We start from the raw sequence: 25,758 nt of genomic DNA on the forward strand, positions 1-25,758 counted from the left end.
GGGTTTGCAAACTGCAGTTGGTGAGTAGAAAAATATTTCCATATGTTGGACAACTAATCAACACACACGTCTGATTATGCGTCGTAACTTCACAATGTGGGTCTGAGGGGAAGGTGAATTAATATAAACAAATTATATCCTATTTTCATTTCTAAGACTTTAGTTTGTTACATTAATAACTCTAGTAGTATGATATTTGTATATCCTTTCATTTAGGGACATAATACTCCATGAGCCATTGGTTAGATTGCGGGGACTCACCGGGCATAAGCCTCATGGCTCACTGGGTTGTTATAATCCAAAGTTCAACTACATTTTGTGTTTTTTCTATTTCCTATTTTTTTTTTAATAAGAAATCGCTTTGCTTTATCTCAATAAAACATTTTTAACTTTAGGAAAAACAAATAAATTTGAAATTTTGTTTGGTGGGAAAATCTTCGATTATTTTTACAGGTGTCATTTCACATGTGATCTTGGGATTTGCATGTCTATATTTCATTTGATATTTCACATTGTGATTTGTGCGTTGGGTGTTAAAAAAAGGTTATATTTCGCTGTAGTGATTTCAACTACATGATACAAATCAAGTTTTTCTTTTTCAAAATACATAAAAAAGAAACCAAAATTTTCATCTTAATATCCCTGTTACACTACTCCTTTTTAAAGTAAGTAAACTAGCATTTGCATCAGATGTTGCAAAGAAAACGTCGTAAGTCGCGCATATGGAAGAAGAGCATAAATGAAAAAAGATGTGATATGTTACATGATCTAACTATAGCCCAATTTGAGTGAAAAAAATGTTAATGTTAAATGTAATACAATCAAACAATCTACTCAAAAAAGAGCCATGTGCAACTTCCTTCCCAAGTGCTCAATCTAAGAGTTTATTTTCATTGACAATTCGAAGAGTTTATTTTCGTTGATAATTGCATCCCAGATCAGAACTCCTTTCTCTTCCATTTGTCTTTCATAGTCTCAGTTAGACTGAACCCTTGACCATCATATGGTACCTTTGTTTCATTGCCTCAACCAAACTAAATCCTTCCCCCTCATATGGTAATTACTCCAGACAAAATTTCTTTGTGAGTAATATCTAAAGGCATTTCCATTTATACACAATGTGCCTAAAACATTCACCAATCTCCAAGCATAGAAGCCAAACTGAACCCTCCACCATCATATGGTGCATATGGTAATCACCCTCATATGGTAATTGCTCCAGACAAAATTTCTTTGTGAATAATATCTAAAGGCATTTCCATTTATACACAGTGTGCCTAAAACATTCACCAATCTCCAAGCATAGAAGCCAAACTAAACCCTCCACCATCATATGGTGCCTTTGTCTTTCATCACCTCAGTATGGTACCTTTGTCTTTCATCGCCTAAACTGAACCCTTCACTCTCCCTCATGTGGTAATTGTTCCAAACCAAATTTCTTTGTGAGTAACCTCTAAAGGCGTTTCCATTTATACATAGTGTGCCTAAAACATTCACCAATCTTCATATAAATTTTCCAATGTTTTTTTTTTATATAAATTCATATTCTCAAAAGTTTTATTTTATAATTCAATATAAATAAAAACAACTTAAAACCTAAAGAAAATGAAATCTTAAATTCAAACATTAAACATGCATTAAATTCTTAAAGAAATTCCACTTCATAAAAAAATTCTAAAGCTTCTTTATCTAAATTAATATTCTTTATTTTACAATTCAATATAAAAAAACAACTTAAAACTTGAAAAAAATGTGATTATACATTATAGATTCAAACAGTAAACTTATAATTAATCCTTAAAAAAAATTCTATTCACACAAAATTTCCAAAATTACATAAACTCATATTTTCACAAAATTTATTATAAAATTCAATATATATAACATAATTAGTAAAATTAAAATAAAAATATTCATCCAATTATAACTTTTTTAATAGACAAATTTACAAATACAAATTTACAGATAAGTATAATATTAAGAATATATCAATAAAAAATTCAATTTATTATTTTTATTAAAAAATTATTTACTTGATGCATATAAAAATAAAAAAATAACGTTTAATTTTTAATTTTTAAACAAGAATATAATTTTTTTTTTCTTTTAATATCCATCTTTATGAGATGATATGGTCTTCCATCAAGCCCCTGGCTTTGAGAGTAGCAGTGTTGCTCAACATTCCTGACATTATCGCCACACAAGGCAACGGAGGTGCCCTTTCGGTTGAGCATATTGTTTTTCACATTGTTGCTGCGAATTCCTCATCGACTAGTAATTCACATTCGCACGTGGATGTCGGATACCTTTTCATAATTTTGAGGCTCCTTTCCTCCTATGGCGTTTTTACTGAACAAGAAGAAGCTGATCAGTTAGACCATGCAGATACCATGAAAATAAAGAAGTACTGCTTGACGGGCATTCCGAAGCTGTTGGTGTAGGGTGAAAATCGGCAACCTTGTGGGCCTTTCCTGCTCCTAATAGCACACAAGGTCTACTTGGAAGCTTATCAACATTTGCACGAAACTATCTTGGAGGGCTGCTAAACATTTAACAAAACTTATGGTACAAGCCCCTGGGAATATCTGGGTCGTAATCCCCAAGCCAACAATATTTTCAGTGAGGCCATGGCCACAAACACTAGAACTGGTAGCCAATAGATCCTACTGGAATCGTACCAATTCAATAAAACTCCAATTTGATATCCCTTCGGCGATGCAGAATAATCTTGTATTGCAAATAACATAAGATTTATGCATCTGTAATGAAGTTACACTGTTTTTTAGATTTTGGTAGATATAATTCATTTCGAATTTACATGTGAACACACAACGCACTCTTAAACAATTTGAAATATCTAGGGAAACTTATCTCCATTAAAAGAATGCTCATACTTTTGTCTTTTCCTAATGAATTGGGCCAAAGTTCTGCATTCTCACACATGAATTGTAGCCAACAGAACCAAATGTGACACTCACACTCAAAAATAATCCCCAAGCCAACAATATTTTCAATGAGGCCATGGCCACAAACACTAGAACTGGTAGCCAATAGATCCTACTGGAATCATACCAATTCAATAAAACTCCAATTTGATATCCCTTCGGCGATGCAGAATAATCTTGTATTGCAAATAACATAAGATTTATGCATCTGTAATGAAGTTACAATGTTCTTTAGATTTTGGTAGATATAATTCATTTCGAATTTACATGTGAACACACAACGCACTCTTAAACAATTTGAAATATCTAGGGAAACTTATCTCCATTAAAAGAATGCTCATACTTTTGTCTTTTCCTAACAAATTGGGCCAAAGTTCTGCATTCTCACACATGAATTGTAGCCAACAGAACCAAATGTGACACTCACACTCAAAAATAATTTGCACAGAGAACGATATGCCCAAGGGTATGCCATCCTGGACATACTTATTTGGTTCTAAATGCCTTGCATAAAAATTGGGGATACCTCGAATCTCCCTCTACTAAGGAAGTCTTCTCCTATATATCAGAAACATCCTTTTCACCCTGAATGTCTATATAGATTATAATCTCTTTGTTTTGAAATTGCATTTCGAATAGTAAAAGGAATCTCTAAGATACATATACCCACATGGAGTCTAACATTTTTGTCAGTTGATAAACATCAAAATTTCCCTTTGCTCTTCCATTCTACCAAATAGATTCAACTTTTCAAAAAATACAGACATATTGTAATTTTTGCATGTTTTTCAGACATCCATGTGTGACCATTATAGCGGTATACCATAGTGATTTCACAGGTTTACATTTATGAACAAACATGGATCAAGTATAAAAATCCTTTTCCTGTAATAAAATGCCAGAACCCTTCTGCAAGCAAAGGACTTGTACAGTTTCAATGGGTAACCCTTCAAAGTGTTTTATATCTTCAGGTATGAAAAGGATGATGACTTGTACAGTTTCAGTGGATAACCCTTTAAAGTCTTGTGTTATCTTCTGGCATGAAAAAGATTATTATATTTGTAGACATTAATTATTTCACCCGTGTGTATTTATCAATGAAGACAAGTTGAAGATAAATACCTTTTCGACATAGATGGATTCAAAAAGAAAGTACGAGAAGAACTCTCTGTGACAATGGGCATTTTAGATTCAAAGACATGGATGGCCTCCAAAACAAAGTGTTGGCAAAACCTCTCTATGAAAAATCAACATTTATATTTTCAGCAGAGATGATAATAAGAAGACAAAGCCTCATACATTTTATCAACCCTTGGACTAAATTCACAATTCATGTCCAAGAACACTTAACTTTCACCAAATACACATTTCTTGTCTACGAATACTTTAAACACATTCACTGATGGCCGAATCAAATAAAAAAATGTAATTTTACAAGTCATATAATGTCAAGCCTGCCAATGTAGCCATGATTTTTCCTTTCTAAGTTTGACCCACTGGTTAAAATGGAAACATTTCTAAACTTGCAATATCATGTACACAAAAATGGAGAGTTCTATAGCATTAATTTTTCCAGCAAAAGAGCCAAAAGTAATTAAATACTCCATGATCATAATGATAATATCCAGTGCCATCTACTTAATAAAATGTAATATGCCAAGTGTAAATGCATCCAATATTATTCATGCCACCAGATTCCTGTCTGGAAATTATCAATGGGCTCTGATTTTGGGCAACATTGCAAGGATTTTTAGGTGCATCATGCTTACTGTCAATTGCCTGCAAATTAGGCATCAAGTCCATTTGAATATTATTATTTCTTCTGTGTAAAGATGTCAATGTTTCAATTATTTGTGGATTACTGAGTATTTTTAGCACCATATCATGATCAATCATGTTTCCCTTCTCATTTGATTTTGCTATTGCAACAAATGCAGCAACATCTGCTGCAACTGCAGTTATGTCAGGTTCTGCTGCAGGTTTAGATATGGATAAGGACTCCTGTTTTTGCTGATCAACACTAGGAGGCACCATAGAGACAGAGTCACCACCTTGGGATGATATTCCTGTAGAATTTGGTTGCATTGCTCTCATATTGTGCATAATCCTGATAGAATCATATAAATATATTCCTGTTAAGGTTACCAATCAATTATTCGTTAGCTACCCAGTGATTTTATAAGTAAAATAAAAAATTTCAATCAGAAAAAGGTAGCATTTTCATAACAGCTTAATCATCTCAAGCAAGAATTAGATCTACGACAACTATAATCCCTAGAGCAATAATCAAATAGAAGTCAAATGACTACCATCACCTACCCAACTCTTGAAAATCTTGCAAAGGAGGCACTTCATTCAACTCTCAAGTTTCATCTTCTTCTATGGGATTCAATGGAATCGTAGGTGTATCAGAATCGCACCAGTCCTCCTGTGGCTCCAATGGCTCTATGGGGCTGCAAGTAATTCATTGCAAGTCTCATAGAACATTTCATTCATAGCTATCCAACCCAAAAACATAAAAGGCCTAAAACATCAAAAAATGCAGCTACCTTGGTGGAATAGAAGATGGGAGTGGGTATATGGCCTCCAAATTCCTGACTTCTCGTTCACACTGAACTTTAACTTCTAAACTTTCATCCCCAACAACTACTCGCCATGAAGGACTAATGACAAACTACACAAACATTTAAAAAAAGGCTAGTGATAAGATCTCTAATGGAAAGAAAATATTTGCGAAGACCAATCCTAATCGCATGACCTTATTAAGAACAAACATTCACATGACTGTATAAAACATACTTGATATACATCAAAAAATCTTCATAATTGGCATTGTTTTAATCTGCTTTATGCATTTTGAATGTTTTAAAATTTATTCCACACATATGATTAACCATTTATTGCTGCATAACAGAACATATGACTGATAGTTCCAGATCTCATATAAGAGAAAGAAATTATGTTTGCATACCCTAGGGGGTCAGCACCAGGTGGTCACAGGTACAATGGAATATTCTTGTATATTATTCTTTGTATAATTGTTTCTAACACCTTACAACTGATTACATTCAAATCCAGAGCCATATTCATGCCACAACCGAGATTGTTTTGCCTGTAGATAGTCTTGGTCAGTCATGTCAGACTGCAATGGCGCATATTCAACAAGAAACAATCTCACCTGAAAATGAAAACTTGACATCAATATCTATCTTATTGGTTTGTAAGAAAAATAGAGAGCTGATACCATAAAGGAATGTGAATCATTCTGCAGTAGACAACTAGTACCTAAACTTAAAAAGAAAAAAACAGTCCAAAAAACAACATATTTAATCCGAAAGTAATGACATCCAGACCTAACTGGATAAACTAAGTGAGAGATAGGGATAAAATAAGTGAGAAACCAACTGAAAATAATGTATTGTTATGGGGTGTGCATTGTTTCAATGCCGTAAGGTTGTCCTAAAAATTGGAATCAATTTAAAATGTACTTTACTAGAATCACATAACCACAAAATAAGAAAGCACTAAATTTTTAGTTTTGTCACAATAAGTTAGGGCCAATAGTGTCCAGACTGTATGCCATCCTAGACATACTTGTTTGGTTCTAAATGCCTTGCATAAAAATTGGGGATACATCGAATCTCCCTCTACTAAGGAGGTCTTCTCCTATATATCAGAAACATCCTTTTTGCCCTGAATGTTTATATAGATTATAATCTCTTTGTTTTGAAATTGCATTTCGAATAGTAAAAGGAATATCTAAAATACATATACCCACATGGAGTCTGACATTTTTGTCAGTTGATAAACATCAATATTTCCCTTTTCTTTTCCATTCCACCAAATAGATTCAACTTTTCAAAAAATACATACATCTTGTAATTTTTGCATGTTTTTCAGACTTCCATGTGTGACCATTATAGTGGTATACCATAGTGATTTCACAGGTTTACATTTATGAACAAACATGGATCAAGTATAAAAGTCATTTTCCAGTAATAAAATGCCAGAACCCCACTAGAAGCAAAGGACTTATACAGTTTCAGTGGGTAACCCTTCAAAGTGTTTTATATCTTCAGGTATGAAAAGGATGATGACTTGTACGATTTCATTGGATAACACTTTAAATTATTTTGTTATCTTCTGGCATGAAAAACATTATTATATTTGTAGACATTAATGATTTCACCCGTGTGTATTTATCAATGAAGACAAGTTGAAGATAAATACCTTGACATAGATTGGTTCAAAAAGAAAGTACGCGCAAAACTCTCTATGACAATGGGCATTTCAGATTCAGAGACATGGATGGCTTCCAAAACAAAGTATTGGCAAAACCTCTCTGTGAAAAATCGACATTTATATTTTCAGCAGAGATGATAATAAGAAGAAAAAGTCTCATGCAGTTTATCAACCCTTGGACTAAATTCACAATTCATGTCCAATAACACTTAACTTTCACTAAATACATATTTCTTGTCTACGAATACTTTAAACACATTCACTGATGGCAGAATCAAATCGCAAAATGTAATTTTACAAGTCATATAATGTCAGGCCTGCCAATCTAGCCATGATTTTACATTTCTAAGTTTGACCCACTGGTTAAAATGGAAACATTTCTAAACTTGCAATATCATGTACACAAAAATGGAGAGTTCTATAACATTAATTTTTCCAGCAAAAGAGCCAAAAGTAATCAAACACTCCATGATCATAATGATAACATCCAGTGCCATATACTTAATAAAATGTAATACCCCAAGTGTAAATGCATCCAATATTATTCATGCCAACAGATTCCTGTCTGGAAATTATCAATGGGCTTTGATCTTCGGCAACATTGCAAGGATTTTTAGATGCATCATGCTTAGTGTCAATTTCCTACAAATTAGGCATCAGGTCCATTTGAATATTATTATTTCTTCTGTGTAAAGTTGTCAATGTTTCAATTATTTGTGGAATCCTGAGTATTTTTAGCACCATATCATGATCAATCATGTTTCCCTTTTCATTTGATTTTGCTATTGCAACAAAAGCAGCAACATCTGTTGCAGCTACAATTATGTCAGGTTCTGCTACAGGTTTAGATATGGATAAGCACTGCTAATTTTTCTTATCAACACTAGGAGGGACCATAGAGACAGAGTCGCCACCTTGGGATGATATTCTTGTAGAATTTGGTTGCATTGCTCTTATATTGTGCATAGTCCCGATAGAATCATATAAATCTATTCCTGTTAAGTTTGTCAATCAATTCTTCGTTAGCTACCCTATGATTTTATAATAAAATAAAGAATTTAAATCAGAAAAAGGAAGCATTTTTATAACAGCTTAATCATCTTAGGCAAGAATTAGATCTACAACAACTATAATCCCTAGAGCAATAATCAAATAGAAGTGAGGTGACAATGGAATATTCATGTATATTCTGCTTTGTATAATTGTTTATAACGCCATGCAATTGATTACATTCAAATCCAGAGCCATATTCATGCTACAACAGAGATTGTTTTGCCTGTAGATGGTCTTGGTCAGCCAGGCCAGACTGCAATGGGGCATCTTCAACAAGAAACAATCTCACCTGAAAATGAAAACTTGACATCAATATCTATCTTATTGGTCTGTAAGAAAAATAGAGAGCTAATGCCATAAAGGAACCTGAATCATTCTGCAGCAGACAATAGTATGAAAACTTAAAAAAGAAAAAAACAGTCCAAAAAACAACATATTTAATCCAAAAGTAATGACATCCAGACCTAACTGGATAAAATAAGTGAGAGATATGGCTAAAATAAGTGAGAAACCAACTGAAAATAGTGTATTGTTATGGGGTGTGCATAGTTTCAATGCCGTAAGGTTGTCCTAAAAATTGGAATCAATCTAAAATGTACTTTACTAGAATCGCATAACCACAAAATAAGAAAGCACTAAGTTTTTAGTTTTGTCACAATAAGTCAGGGCCAATAGTGTCCAGACTGTGTGCCATCCTAGACATACTTGTTTGGTTCTAAATGCCTTGCATAAAAATTGGGGATACCTCGAATCTCCCTCTACTAAGGAGGTCTTCTCCTATATATCAGAAAGGTCCTTTTCACCCTGAATCTCTATATAGATTATAAGCTCTTTGTTTTGAAATTGCATTTCAAAGAGTAAAAGGAATCTCTAAGATACATATACCCACATGGAGTCTGAAATTTTTGTCAGTTGATAAACATCAATATTTCCCTTTTCTCTTCCATTCTACCAAATAGATTCAACTTTTCAAAAAATACAGACATCTTGTAATTTTTGCATGTTTTTCAGACTTCCATGTGTGACCAATATAGTGGTATAACATAGTGATTTCACTAGTTTAAATTTATGAACAAACATGGATCAAGTATAAAAATCATTTTCCGGTAATAAAATGCCAGAACCCCTCTGGAAGCAAAGGACTTATACAGTTTCAGTGGGCAACACTTCAAAGTGTTTTATATCTTCAGGTATGAAAAGGATGATGACTTGTACAGTTTCAGTGGATAACCCTTTAAAGTCTTTTGTTATCTTATGGCATGAAAAGGATTATTATATTTGTAGACATTAACGATTTCACCCTTGTGTATTTATCAAAGGAGACAAGTCGAAGATAAATACCTTTTTGACATAGATGGCTTCAAAAACAAAGTACGAGCAGAACTCTTTGAGACTTGGATGGCTTCCAAAACAAAGTATTGGAAAAACCTCTCTGTGAAAAATTGACATTTATATTTTCAGCAGAGATGATAATAAGAAGACAAAGTCTCATGCATTTTATCAACCCTTGGACTAAATTCACAATTCATGTCCAAGAACACTTAACTTTCACTAAATACACATTTCTTGTCTACGAATACTTTAAACACATTCACTGATGGCAGAATCAAATCACAAAATGTAATTTTACAAGTCATATAATGTCAAGCCTGCCAATGTAGCCATGATTTTTCCTTTCTAAGTTTGACCCACTGGTTAAAATGGAAACATTTCTAAACTTGCAATATCATGTACACAAAAATGGAGAGTTCTATAACATTAATTTTTCCAGCAAAAGAGCCAAAAGTAATCAAACACTCCATGATCATAATGATAACATCCAGTGCCATCTACTTAATAAAATGTAATACCCCAAGTGTAAATGCATCCAATATTATTCATGCCAACAGATTCCTGTCTGAAAATTATCAATGGGCTTTGATCTTCGGCAACATTGCAAGGATTTTTAGGTGCATCATGCTTAGTGTCAATTTCCTGCAAATTAGGCATCAAGTCCATTTGAATATTATTATTTCTTCTGTGTAAAGTTGTCAATGTTTCAATTATTTGTGGAATCCTGAGTATTTTTAGCACCATATCATGATCAATCATGTTTCCCTTTTCATTTGATTTTGCTATTGCAACAAAAGCAACAACATCTGTTGCAGTTGCAGTTATGTCAGGTTCTGTTGTAGGTTTAGATATGGATAAGGACTCCTGTTTTGCTGATCAACAATAGGAGGGACCATAGAGACATATTCACCACCTTGGAATGATATTCCTGTAGAATTTGGTTGCATTGCTCTCATATTGTGCATAATCCCGATAGAATCATATAAATCTATTCCTGTTAAGGTTGCCAATCAATTCTTCCTTAGCTACCCTATGATTTTATAAGTAAAATAAAGAATTTAAATTAGAGAAAGGTAGCATTTTCATAACAGCTTAATCATCTCAGGCAAGAATTAGATCTACGACAACTATAATCCCTAGAGAAATAATCAAATAGAAGTGAGATGACTAGCATCACCTACCCAGCTCTTGAAAATCTTGCAAAGGAGGCACTTCATTCAACTCTCCAGTTTCATCTTCTTCTATGGGATTCAATGGAATCGTAGGTGTATCAGAATCGCACCCGTCCTCCTGTGGCTCCAATGGCTCTATGGGGCTGCAAGTAATTCATTGCAAGTCTCATAGAACATTTCATTCATAGCTGTCCAACCCAAAAACATAAAAGGCCTAAAAACATCAAAAAATGCAGCTACCTTGGTGGAACAGAAGATGGGCGTGGGTATATGGCCTCCAAATTCCTGACTTCTCGTTCACACTATACTTTAACTTCCAGTGGCTCTATGGGGCTGCAAGTAATTCATTGCAAGTCTCATAGAACATTTCATTCATAGTTGTCCAACCCAAAAACATAAAAGGCCTAAAAACATCAAAAAATGCAGCTACCTTGGTGGAATAGAAGATGGGCGTGGGTATATGGCCTCCAAATTCCTGACTTCTCGTTCACACTGTACTTTAACTTCTAAACTTGCATCCCCAACAACTACTCGTCATGAAGGACTAATGAAAAACTACACAAACATTTAAAAAAAGGCTAGTGATAAGATCTCTAATGGAAAGAAAATATTTGAGAAGACCAATCCTAATCGAATGACCTTATTAAGAAGAAACATTAACATGACTGTATAAAATGTACTTGATATACATCTAGGAATCTTCATAATTGACATCGTTTTAATTCGCTTTATGCATTTTGAATGTCTTAAAATTTATTCCACACATATGATTAACCATTTATTGCTGCATAACAGAATATATGAGTGATAGTTCCAAATCCCATATAAGAGCAAGAAATTATGTTTGTATACCCTGGGGGGCAGCACCAGGTGGTCACAAGTACAATGGAATATTCCTGTATATTCTACTTTGTATAATTGTTTCCAACGCCCTGCAACTGATTACCTTCAAATCCAGAGCCATATGCATGCCACAACCGAGATTGTTTTGCCTGTAGATCGTCTTGGTTAGCTAGGCCAGACTGCAATGGGGCATCTTCAGTAAGAAACAATCACACCTGAAAATGAAAACTTGACATCAATATCTATCTTATTGGTCTGTAAGAAAAATAGAAACATGATGCCATAAAGGAATCCGAATCATTCTGCAGCAGACAACTAGTACCAAAACTTAAAAAGAAAAAAACAGTTCAAAAAAGAGCATATTTAATCCAAAAGTAATGACATCCAGATCTAACTGGATAAAATAAGTAAGAGATATGGATAAAATAAGTGAGAAACCAGCTGAAAATAATGTATTGTTATGGGGTGTGCATAGTTTCAATGTTGTAAGGTTGTCCTAAAAATTGGAATCAATTTAAAATGTACTTTACTAGAATCACATAACCACAAAATAAGAAAGCACTAAATTTTTAGTTTTGTCACAATAAGTCAGGGGCAATAGTGTCCAGAGCACCTAGGGAGAAAGCTTTAACCAAAAATGTCGTCAATTAGCAGATCTCCAACACCCAAAAGCAAGAAGAAGTTGGTAATAATATTCCTGTTGACAATAAGTTGGGTGCTCTAGCGTCTGCACTGCCTGACTGACCTTGTAATAGAGATTTGGTCATGAGGCCTCTTGTAGTCAGAACTACCTCGAGAATGGAAGTTAGAGGTAATGATTATGAATCTAGTAAGGCTGCAAATAAGAGGTATTGAATCTAGAAATGGAGCTAGAGGGATTTGCAATCTACCTGGTAACTGTAATTCTGGCATACATGTTCCTCACCAATCCAGCCCTTGAACACCGACCCAAATCCACCCTCACCCAAAAGGCTTTCTGGACGGAAATTTCTTGTTGCACTTCTGAGCTCATTGAAAGTGAAAACCTTCAAATTTGATGAAGAGAGGATCTCCCTTTCAGACTTGGGGGTAGATGGTAAACTCTCATAATTCAAGAATCTCAAGAATCTCAGAGCTTCATTGTTAAGTCTACAATAGCGAAAAATTGAATGAGTTTATACAACTACCTGTGAACCGACCCTGGCCTTTTTTCTGACAGTGCTATTTGGGTTTGCGCTCCAGATTTAGGTGTCTTTGCGCGAAGAGGAAAATCGATGGAAGGAGTAAATTTGCAAATTTGCAGAGTTGCTGTGATGGCATGTCAAACATATGAACCCTTTCGATTCTGGAGATCAGTGATCATAATAACTTCCACCTAACATGACGTTCTAATTGTCTAACATATAGAATCGACGGTTTACTAATTGACACGGCGATAGTTAGGGAGTTGTTTTCATAGGGAAACGCCTTACAATGTAATTATAAAGTGTTGTCAAAATATTATATATATATATATATATATATATATATATATATATATATATATATATATATATATATAATATTTTTGTTTGGTTAAGCGTTTGTCTTTCTTATAGGTAAAGAAATTGGTTGATGACCTAAGATATAGAGACATCTGGAAAGCTTTTAAGTGGCATGTTTTTCTTTGAATAATGACTATGCATCAACCTATATTAATAGTTATCCCTTAGCTAATTTAACAACTAAAATATGATAAGTTTTTGCTATATAAAAAGATGTATACATTTTAAAATTACATAATTTATATATAGTAATTTTGTTTGAACACTTAACCATTGTTTACTTAAAAATAATTTTTAATACTAAATTTTTACATATGGTGATAATAATTTAGAGAAAATTAATTGATTCAAATAATTTAAAATCTATATTTAACACAAATTTAACTATAATTATAACATTAAACAAAGGATAATAAAAGATGATAATCTTAATTTTTCTTTGAAAACAATTATAAATAAATGGACTTTTGAGTGTGGGAAAAAAATAAACCCTTCTTTTGAGATTTTTGTCACACTTATTTCCTGAATGTGCATAAAGTTTGAGGTTGCAATAGAATTATAGAGGAAGATAAAACAAAACAAATTTTATTATTTTTTATGATTTAATCATAAAATTAAAAGCAATACGCCATTTCCTATCCTCCTCATAAAAGTTGGTCTTTCCCCTATTGACAGTATGGCTATGACTAAGTATCTAATATACAAGCATGGAAAAACTAACATGAAAGATAAGATTATTTGTAAGATTGTTCAAAACTCTAATAACAGTCACTTGTGGCTTGAGAGGGTTTGGCATAAAAATGTGAAGAGTTGGCTAAATCATTGGAAAGGAAAGAAGAAGATCATTTTACAAATAATTATACCATTGAAAATATTATCAAATTTAAGTTTAATGAGAAATTGTGGTGTGATGAAAAAATAGAGGATAAGAGAAAATAAAGATATTGTAAAGAGGTGATTGACCCCAATGTAAAAGATCAAAAGTATCTTTTTGTTATGGTAACTTAAGAAAGAAAATCAACATTGCTGAAATGAGAGTAAACTCTTACAAGCTTCATAATCAAATAATGTGGTAGATTATCCCTATAACACCATGAAATAAAAGAATTTGTCATATTCGTGATATTAAGAAGGTCGGAGATGAAAATAACTTTCACTTAAAATGTCATTTGTATTTCCTCATTAAATCTCAATTTCAAAATATCTATAATATTATCAACCTTGCTACCCTGCTAACTCATCAAAATTATGGAAATTTAGAAAAGCTTTTATCCAACTTTTTTAGTACAGAAGTAACATTTTAAGAAACCCAATTAAATTTTCTCATTTTTGTTAAGGTGTAATAAACCAAAGTTGGTCTTAATACATGGTAATAATTCATCATCATCCCCATCATTTATTAAAGAAAAATAAATAAATAAATAATAAACATTCTTCTAGAGGTGAGCATAATACCATGTGCCCTTTAATGTACTCGGATAGGTATTCATTGACATATGGACATATGGATTATAAGTAATGGTTTAGGCATTATTGCAGAGGGAAGTCCAAACATTAATGCATTTTGATTCCATTTCTTCATTATGTTAGTTTGGTTTGGAAAAGTTGGACAGAGGGACCATCAATATGCATGTATGAGGTTATTGGTTCATTTGCGTGAGGAAATCTATGAGCATGGAAACAAGATTCTCACTATTTACAATCAGGAGGAGATTTGGTTACGAAGACGACCTTTTTCCTTCAATTTCTAAGGTAAAGGGTACAAAAATTGAGACTAAATGACCCTTGAAGGCCAAACCCAAAAAAGAAGGCTAATCAAAATGGCTAAGAGCACAATGAAATTAGTAAAAAGAAAATTTAACCATGTTGGTGACTAGGGTTTGCAGCTCTTGGCACTCTAAATAGTGCAAGATGTCAACCTCGCCTCTAACAGTTCTCACATGGTCAGCACAGAACTTTCCAAGAACACCTGAAGAAGGTAGTCGCGAAGCATTCTCACACACTAAAGTCGAAGAGTTGGCTTACCATTTGACTTTACACTCTCTCCTAAAATCCTTCTGGGCATGATTCTCTTATACTCTTGTGAAGTATCCAGAAAAGCAGCATGAGGATCCAAATTCCATTGAAACCCCAAACCTTTAAGCATATCCAATAGCCATATGTGCTTTCAACTCCCATGGAGACTTTGAAATCATCAAATTCAACAGAGGTGGCCATGGAAAGCTTAACACCATTGGAATGTGGATTCCCAACAATATCAATGTAATCCCATACCTCTCCTTTGGTTCCAGAATACTAGACCAAAGGCATGCAAAAATCCTTGCAATTACTGTAATCAAAATCCTTCAAAACAACCTTTAGGGCCTTCATATAAAGGACACCTACTTGAATCAACATAACTTCTACTGCAACAGTTCTTTTGTCGAGAAGAGAAGTGTTGGACATGGGCAAGCCGATGAGATCTGTAATCATCATTTGGAAACTCAATAGTGGGTCCAACCTCCCCTGGGCAATCTCTGCCTGGCCAATTTTTTGTCTAGTTGTTTGAAGTTGTCCTCTGAATTGTATTGACCCGATTGATAAAAGCAACAATATGAAAATTCATCCATTTTTTCTTCACAATTTTCCTTGCCTAGTATGGCAACATAATAAACCAACAATTTCCTCAATACTTAAAGAAATAAGTAAGGAATTATATTAATTATTTGGTCATTTAGTTATTTACCTGTGTAATTTTCCATCAGTCATCTTATTCTAGGCATAACCAAGTGCTACAACAACAAATTTCCATCAACAAGTAAGCAACCATTGAAGTAGAAGGTTGTTCTTTATAATCATAGTCCCAACTACAATCATCTGCATAGCTGGTTCAAAATCCTCCTTTTCTCATCATCCACTGTGTCTTAGTGCATACATGATGATCAATCGATTTCTTCCCATTGCTTTCATTTCACACCAATAAGTTCACTCAACATTGCAACTATCAACTAAATTGTTGGCATTGTTGGTGTTGCTAGCTCAACTTCTATTGCATCCATCATACGCCAACATCATGGCTCAAAAACTCCCCAGAAAACTCTCGGCTTACACAACATATTAGGTTGCAACATCGATGTCACCTTTTGAGGCGCACAATGCCTTGTTGAAGGGAACGAACTATCTTACCTTTGCACCTTAGGAACCACTCCACTCCTTGCAATCAAATGGGGTCGTGTCATTGAGCTCAATGGGAGGACTATTGGAACTATCCCCACCACTTCTTCTTAAAAACAAAGATATTGCTGAAACACGCTAGCTCAAACAATGCTTTCAAGAAACAAGTTTCAATGCATCCTTGTCTTCATTGAGTCAAAAATATGTAAGAGACCCTAATAGGTCCCTCAAAACAAAATCAATCTTTGAACTTGTCACGCTTCAAAAAAGCTTCGTCTATTTTTATTCGTGCCACTGCTACAACAATTAACATGGAATATTTTTACTTCCTTGCATGCCCCCTTAACATTTATGGGATGCAATGCATGAAAAAGGTTGTTCAACAATCTCACAACATGTGGCATTGCATGAAATGCAACAATGCCTTCCTTGAATGTGACCGCCACTATGTACTTCATCTTGGTACTTCATCTTGAATTACATGACCATAATGGCCATCTTAAAAATGTTGTTGCTTTCATTGACACTGCAACCGAATTCCTGGGTGTAACATCAAAGCATCTTCGCCTCTTTTCAAGCTAGCTAAAATCCGTTAGAGACCTCTCCACCTAGATCAAGTATGATAATTTCCTTTTCACCTTTTCTATTCAATTATACACTTTCAATGATGTTGAATGACTCTGCGCAACCCTTATGCATTCATATTTATGTTCATAACTTATTTCATTATTTTAAAAAAGCCCCAAAAAATTGAATTCCTCTACGCTTACAAAGATTTCCATTGTGGTGAGACTTTTTATATTATTATAACTTTCTAAATTTATCCTCTACTATATTCTTTAAAAAATATATAAAAACTTAAAAATTAATGTTGAAATCAAGAATTTTCAAGCATGCCCAATGCAAACCGGTTCAGGGCCGCGTAGACCGAGAAAAAAATAAAATTTGCGCTGAGCGTAGATCAAACACGCAACCCTAAGATTTTCAGTCTGACGCTCTCCACACCGGCCAAATTGGTGCTGAAATCAAGAATTTTCAAGCATGCCCAATACAAAGAAAAAAATAAAATTTGAAGTGAGTTCATATCAAACACTAAAAACGTTCAGGTTTTCAGTATGACGCTCTTCCCACATAACTAAATTTGCGGTGAGCGTGGATCGAACACGAGACCTTCACATTTTCAATATGACGCTCCTCCCAAAGCTAAATTTGTGGTGAGCGTGGATCGAACACGCGACCTTCAGATCTTCAGTCTGACGCTCTCCCAACTGAGCTATCCCCGCATACGAATTTTAATACATTCAGATACATTTCTTTCCAATCAACATACGTGTGAATCGCGATACAGTGGGGATATCCATGGCAGTGTCAACTGATTTTAGATGACGTGGCATTTTATTTGGATTTAGACCGGACGAAAGAGGTCAGTGAAGTCAATAGGTAAATAAATTTAATTATGAAGGGTATGGTATTGAATTCAATCGAACAATCGGAATCAAGACAACGAGATACAAAATGCAGGAAAAAATGTATAAGCTCATAGTTAAATTTTTTAACCTAACCTGTTAATGTGTTTAGTTCGTTTGAATTTCGTTTGAATCACATAATTAATATAGATAGGTATAAAAATAAATTTTTAAAAACATTGTCCTTTAATATTTTTAGGTATAAAAATAAATTTTTAAAGTTAATTAACTAATTAATTCTTTATATTTTTAAGATATGATAAATGAGAATTTGGATCATATCAGTATAGCCATTTTTTTTTTTTAAATAATACCAATGGCACCCCCAAATACTAATAAAAGAAACTCCTATTATTTCCAAAATGAATTGCTGGGTGGCCAGCTTTACTAACAAAGTTGTCAAATAAAATTCATAACTGGACTTTTAGAGCCCTGAAGTTTGCAGGAAGGTTGGTTCTTACTAAATTAGTATTACAAACCATCCCAGTGTATCAGATTGCAACAATACCACTATCCAAAACCATAACAGGTAAATTCAGAACAATATGGTGTGATTTTCTATGGCGCGGGTCAAATAAAGCTAGCTGCTGGTCATTAGTTAGTTAGGAGAAACTTATTCTACCTAAATTATCGGGACGTCTAGGCTTACGTGACCCAGATATTATGAGCATTGCATTTGGAGCTGAAGTATGGTGGCAACGGATAAAAGGAGGAGATCAACTATGGCAACAAATTTGGACACGTAAATATGTTGATTTACATACATATGGAGACAAATTACGGTATGATTCCAACATTACATGTTCTAGCTTGTGGACATGGGCTCAACAGAGTAGGCATATGAAAAGAAAATATGCATTCTAGGATGTTAAGTCAGGAGATAAAGCACATTTCTCAGATGAAGCTTGGCAACAATTGCCAAAATTGAATGATAATGATACTCTCAAGGAGATTCAAATATTCATGGAAAGTCTGGGGAATACCAAAGTCTCAAAATATATATTAGAAAGAAGGTTTTAATACATCACTTTCGAGATTTTGGAAATAGAAGTAAGATTGGCCAAATTTTTTACAAAGTCTTCCATGACATCTATTGGATCATGAATTGAACGAAAGAAAGATTCAACACTCAACTTATATTGATATTCTAAGGTAAGGAACACTCTCTAGTGGTTCTTTTACGGTCAACAAAGCCTACAATATTGTAGCGGAACATTTACAATTGGAAAAGGTGAAGCTATGGAGATGGAATTGGACAAGTTTTGAATGGCCAAAAATATCAACGTTTTTGTGGTTGATAGCCTGGATTCGTCTTCTTACTTGGGAGAGAATTCACAAAAAGGGAGTGGAAGGACCATCTATTTGATTTCTTTGTTTTAAAGAGGATGAATCACTAAATCACCTATTCCTTTGATGTCATTTTGTAGTAGAAGTATGGGAGATCTTTACTACTATATTTGTCAATTCTCAGGTTCTTGTCGGTGATCTTCAAAGTACTATGAATCAAGGGCTATAAATGAAGTTTAAGAACTCAATCATTAACAAGAACTAGAGTCTTGTGTTTGGATTTACATTATGGAATTTGTGGAAGGAACATAATAATAGAATTTTAACACAGAAGGAGTGAAATCCATGGTTGATTAGAGATCAATTTTTTCAAACCTTCAAGAAACGCTTTTAACTATGTCTTGAACATTGAAGGACTGGTAGGTTAATGAAATAGAGGCCTCAATACTTTGAAATCTCAATCTCGACAAAACAATGATAAACTCTTCCCCTACAGATACTCATGTTGCGAAATCCGCTGCTATTTCATGTTATAGTCCTCCTAATTTTGTGCAATTGCATTTTGACGATGCTTCCAAGGGTAATCCGGGTAGAGAGGTAATTAGTGGCATTTTTAGGGATGATAAATAAATTCCTCTATGGGTCTATGCAATGGATTTTGGAGTTTTCAACAATAATTTTGTTGAGTTTATGGCTCTTGAGAGAGGTCCCTAGATAACTCCCAAAGAAGGACTTAAATTATTATAGATGGTAGGAGATTCCTTCCTCATTGTTCAATGTTTTAAAGACTCTTAAATGGTCAAATTGTTTCAAAACATATACATAGTTGGAGATTAGAAGGGGTGGTAACAAATATATCTAATCTTTTGAAACGATTTTAATATGTCTCGGTACAACATACGAGACGAGTTGGAAATGGCGTGGTGGATTATTTATCAAACATGGGTTGTGGTTCTTAGAATATTATTATTGATTTATCTTGGTCGTTTTAGGGTTGGGAGGAGGATAGGTAGCACATTAATGTTTTAATTATAGATGATATTTCTAATTTTACTAACACTTCCCCAATGGGGGTGTGTAGACAGTGCTTAATTCTTGATGTATATAGTGCTTAATTCATGTCTAAATATGAGCGCCAAATACTCCAATTGTCCATTCATGTAAAATACGTGTCTGGTTAATGCATGTCTCTCCAACTCAATGCAACCAATTTCCAATCATATTAAATGAAAGAAGAAAGGTGTGTGTTTGCGGAGTCTCGGGGTTATTATTGGCATGTAGGTTTTTCAATCCTATGAGAAGATGGATGGTTGTGATGCGTAGGGATTGGGCCTTTCTATGGAGGCATCAAGTTATGGTTGTTGTGCTTACAGGACCTCATTGATGAAAGGGTGTACCAGATGAAGAATGTTGGTCTCAGGATATGTGCAAAGATATACACCCATCCTTTCCAGGTCCGAGGGTGGTATGAAAACCCTTAGATTACCTTGCATCATTCTCCTTAGTACAGATAAAAGTATGGGGTCGGGTTCACAATGGTCGTGGTACATTGTAATATAGGGTGGTGCGAAGGATGACTCCTCACATTGCTGTCTATATTCCTCTAAGCTTAGATATTTGATAACTGTGGTAGTCTGTATTTTTGTGGTGTTAATTTTGGGCATTGTTGGTGTTCTAAGGGAGACCCAAAATTGGTTCCACTCTTTTCCATAGTTGTAAACATTTCACCATAGTGTCAATGTTTTTCATCTTGTTCCTCCATAACACTGCTACAGGGTCGGTGTTCAAGTTGGTTAGGGTTCTACCCACATCGACACTCCAGGGCACTAAATATGCATGTATTTCTTTTAATTGTCATGTCTTCGTCTTTGGATTCTAGTACCTCGGAAACTTCTCAATTTTTTTTTTATGGTATATCCTTTCTTTCATAGCTTAAAATCCAAAACTTCTTTTTGGGATAATCAAATCTGTGGTTTTTACCTCTACTCTCAACACATGTCCTGTGGACGATTCCAACGTTTAATTGGTGATAATGAACCAAGGTTTTCTTAGTCTACATTGTTTCTGTTGTGGGTTTTTTTCAGGCTTACCTTCTTGTCTCTCAATACATATTTCCTTCATAGGGTTTTAGTAAAATTTATCTTCGTCTTTTCAAGCTGTTGTATATGATACACATGTTGTGGTTAATATTAGGTATTCCATGGATAACTTGGGGGATTATTGGGGAAGATATGTTGACATTTAAACACTCCACATATTCCTATTTGGGTTGTTAGTATTGTCTTGGTCCAGTCCAGGTCTCAATGCAATTTTTGTTCTTCTTTGTACAATTTTTGTTCTTCTATGAAATTATGCCCCCTCGATAGAGGATGACAAGTTGTAGAGGTGGTCCTAGTATTCAAGTTCTCACCATAAGAGTTTTTTTGGTTAGAATTATGTGTCTATTTACTTTGACTCGGTCCCAATGGAGGTTCGAAGAGATATTTTGCACCTAGAATCTCAGGAGTTTGGGGATCATCCCTAATTTTCAGATTCTGAGGTGAGTTCTAAGAATCTCAAATGGGTTTTAGACCCAAGAAAGTTTAGAAAGAAAAGGTTTCACTTTCTACATTCCATGGCATAGATAAAGGGATATGCTTGCCCATCTGGTTCTTCGTGAAAAACACGTGGAAAACTATAAAACTTTTGCATGGAAAGAAGACATCAAGAGACTTCTTCGAAATGTATATTTTTGCTTGGATGATATTTTTCTCATCTGCATAGGGTGGAGAAATACATCCTCTTAGATTCTGATTCTAAGGAGATAATAGATATTCCTGGAGTGGTTAATGACCCACCAATTCCTCAATCTCCACTTTCTCATACTTCACCTTTGTAACTAATCATTATATCGAATTGAAATGGACGTTATAAGCTTAGCGATATGTCTATGGTTATTGAAGGAATTGTCAGTGTTTATAAGGTTTTCTGGACTACTTTTGCACTATATTTGGATCCACATCGGTTTGTTTCTACAAATTTTGGTGTTGGTATACTCTCATGATCCTATAGGTGTTGTTGTTTTTATTGGATGGATCTTCTTGAGAGAGTGGTAACCTTGGTGGTTTAATAGAGTTGTTTGTGTGATTGTCAGTGTGTTTGGTCATAACATATGGCTCTTCCTCTGAGAGCATGGTGCACCTGGGATCTCAATACAATAGTTGGCATTGCTAGTCCAAATAAATCTTTTTTACTGATATCCATGATAAGTGAAAATGATCTAAGTGACTAATACATGGATGATGTTTCTGCATGGATGGCCTTCTTGAAGTTATGGTTTTTACAATGTTGATATTTCTCGAGAGTTTTTGATGAGCAGTGGACTCAATGGTGCATCTATCTAGTTTCTAGATTTTTTTAAATATGTTTAGTGTTATCATCTAGTATGAGACTTGAGCTCCCATATCAATCATCTTGAGTTCTTAATGACTATTTTCCATCTATGTAAGATGTTTTTATTATTAATAGAAAATGTTGCATTGATTTACTATATATATATATATATATATATATATATATCATAGTCATCACACACACACACACACACAAAGTTAAGGGGGATATCAACAACAACTATAACATACAATTATTATGTCTTTGTCAAGGATTGCATAGCTTTATTACCAAGAATACCCCTCTAGCCTGATATGACAATTTGGAAACCACACTAAACAAGGATAGCCAAGATTTCAATTAAGGTGGGTGGCATTATCATTGTGAGTCCTAACCACTTAGGTTATCCCTATGAGACTATGCTACTTTAAATTAAAAAATAAAATAAAATATATTTTATTTTAATAAATAACTTACGAATAATATTATTGGTGATCCTTAATACTTACTATATTGATTACATATGGGTGATTCATATGTGCAATGAACAATTTATATCATTTCCATTCATATTTTAAGAAAATGAAGTGTTGTTTTATCAATGAAATTCCATATCTCGGCTTGACTCATTCTTGCCTTTGTTTCCCTTACTTTCATCTCAATTTGTTTTTTTAGTAATGACATGATCAAGGATTGTTAGAGTTGCTATTACCATACTTTTCTTTGCCTCATATAAGGAAACCTCAAAAATTGGTTCTCTTCCTTGCTCCAAGGAAGTCAACTCATCTGTCATGTTCACCTTCCTAGAAGAGTCCTCTTTAGGGAAACCAACGCCGAGTGGAGTAACTTACAAAGTTATGACCACATTGGTGTCTTTGCTGCATTCTACAAATTTTGAAACAATATTATTGTAGTTGCAAATGTAGGTTCCACTAAGCTCCTACATGGACCCACTGAATAATGGTCCATCTTTGAATCTTTCCACCAGTATGAGGGGTTTCAATTTTTTCCTTTTGGTAGCATTTGGACACTTTATCTTTGGAGATGAGGACGACAAACATTCATGATCAATGTAGAGTATGCATCAAATGGTTATGTCTTCATAGTTCACTAGTCATCTTTAACTTTGATCTTCACTTTACATAACAATTTAGTCAAAAGGATTATTGTTTAAATTAACATAAATACATACTATAGCATAAAATAATTATTATTGGGACAACAAATTTACTCAGAGAATTACCAATGGCTTGTACAGTTAAGAAACCCTGGTATTCCATTGGGGGACTAAGAAATGTAACCCAAATTGGGATCTTTGATAGAGATTATATATACATGTGATAGATAAGGCATTATGGCTTCATAAAGAGACACACACGCTCCATGAAATAAGGTCTTCTAGAAAAAAATCCATTCTCTATCCTTCCCAACATCAAACTCAATGATGAAGAAACCTTTCTCAATTGGTTATTACATTTATCCAAGACACGATCTCTTTTAGCAAGCCATTAAATTGCAAATCAGACTATGCTCCCAAAAATACCTCTCCTCCCAGGTGACCCATGATTGGTCAATCTTTAATATTGATAATCAAGAATCATTCCCCACATGAAAGGAAGCATATGTGACCTTAATGAATCATTGAGGAGTTGGGAGGAGATTTAACATTGACTTGAGGTTTTCTTTAGTTGAGTATGGTTTCTTTGGAAGAGAGCATTGTGTTCTTGATAGCCTTTTGACCACAAAAGGAGTTCTATGCTTAATTCCTCCATGCAAATGACATATTGGGTGCAAGATTGTTATTTTAAAAATGTTGTATGTATAAGGCATGCTAGTATATTCTAATTAGTTAGAAGAAAAGAGAAATATCTATTATAAGACAAAAATATCCTACCTAAACTAGATCTTCTCCTTAACAACAATTATTTCATATATAAAAGTAACATCCAAGGCAAGAATTCTCCCAGATAAGGACTTCAAAAATACCTAAAATAACTCTTTTACGTGCAAACTTAGCCCAAAATTTTCATCAAAGCAAATTTCAATATTTTTCTAGATTCAAAACCCTAGATGTCTTTCAGAGATTTTGTCAAATAATTTGTCAACATCCAATAGCTTCAACATCGGTTTGAATAAATAGTATTTTGAAACATTGTCCCTTATGTTCTAGTATTTCCACTTGCATTGGTCGATCCTTTAAAGGCTTTTGATAAAATGAGAGAAAGAGTTGAGTTTTCCAAACAGAATCTAGAATTCATCGCCATTGAATTGTGCCATGATGCATTGATGAATACATGAGAGGAATGGTTAACAACTTAAGTTGATGTTCTCTAGTCTACCTCCATATGTTAATTCTACCACTACAATTTGAACACATGATCAAATTGAAGCTAATAAAGCTTTCTTTCTCCCCATGGACATTGAAACATAGTCCCTACTTCCCTATTACTCATGTTTGGGCCATGTCTCATTTTTTAAGCCTTGTCATAAGCTTTAACATCAATTGATGAATACTTAATAAAAGAAAATTACACATGGACAAGAGACACATGATTATTATGTGTACACTCTAATGTTGATTATATTAATATATAAAAGTGCATAACTACAATGTGGTATGTACAATATTAGAATAAATATAATGGCTTGCATACTTGGGATTCTAGAATATTAGTGTAGATCCATCTTAAATTAGCTAAGTAGGTCAAGGGTTCTCCTTCTCCATCAAGTTACAATGTAACAAATCTATTCTATTGATCGATTGGTTTCATGACCCACTCTTTTAAATGAATGAATTGTTAAACTTAAAGTAGATACATTAGTTGGACATGACCTTGTAGTACGTGCCCATATTTTGTGGATGATAAACTAGGTAAATCATCATCCCTAATTACAGGGTCTCGCCCCAAGGGAATCAAAGAGAGTCGAACCCATGATTAGAAACTACTAGCAGCAATATCAAAGAACTTCACATCTAGCTCTAGACCACTTGAGCTAACACTTGGGCTTTGCTTGTTATATATGTGTGTGTGTGTGTGTGAATCGTTTACCTCAATTTTAAAATGACATGAGATGGTTATGCCATAATTTCATTATGGAAACAAATTGGTTTTAGTTTAAGTGGCATAGAGCTAAAACTCTGGTTTAGAGCTTAAGAAAGTTAGTGGTGAGCATGTTAGTTTATCATTCCAAAGAAATATGTGTGTGTGTGTGTGTGTGTGTGAGAGAGAGAGAGAGAGAGAGAGAGAGAATATACATGCGTAAGATGAATATACAAACTTGTTAATTATTTACTTCATTTTAGATTCAATTTATTTGGGTTGAGCCAGGTGAGCCTTCTTCAATCCCCTTGAGAAGGGTCCTTATAGTT

General features: G+C 34.1%; 1 protein-coding gene and 1 non-coding gene across 2 annotated transcripts; both read right to left on the reverse strand.

Annotated features, from left to right (window-relative positions):
• Positions 1–4,583: 4,583 nt before the first annotated feature.
• On the reverse strand, positions 4,584–6,029 carry LOC149164445 (zinc finger CCCH domain-containing protein 6-like). The gene is made up of 4 exons (XM_089429480.1): positions 6,012–6,029; positions 5,495–5,619; positions 5,366–5,398; positions 4,584–5,052 (listed from the first exon to the last, which is right to left on the reverse strand). Exons 1-4 carry the CDS (start codon positions 6,027–6,029, stop codon positions 4,584–4,586), a joined length of 645 nt encoding a protein of 214 aa, XP_089285606.1.
• An 11,444-nt stretch (positions 6,030–17,473) lies between these two features.
• Positions 17,474–17,546, reverse strand: TRNAF-GAA (transfer RNA phenylalanine (anticodon GAA)). Its single transcript has one exon. It is a non-coding gene; the product is annotated as a tRNA-Phe (tRNA).
• Positions 17,547–25,758: the final 8,212 nt, after the last annotated feature.

This window comes from Pinus tabuliformis, chromosome 5_1, assembly GCF_031772625.1.
Source record: "Pinus tabuliformis cultivar Carrire ecotype Pingquan chromosome 5_1, CPIR1, whole genome shotgun sequence".
Lineage (NCBI taxonomy): Eukaryota > Viridiplantae > Streptophyta > Pinopsida > Pinales > Pinaceae > Pinus > Pinus tabuliformis.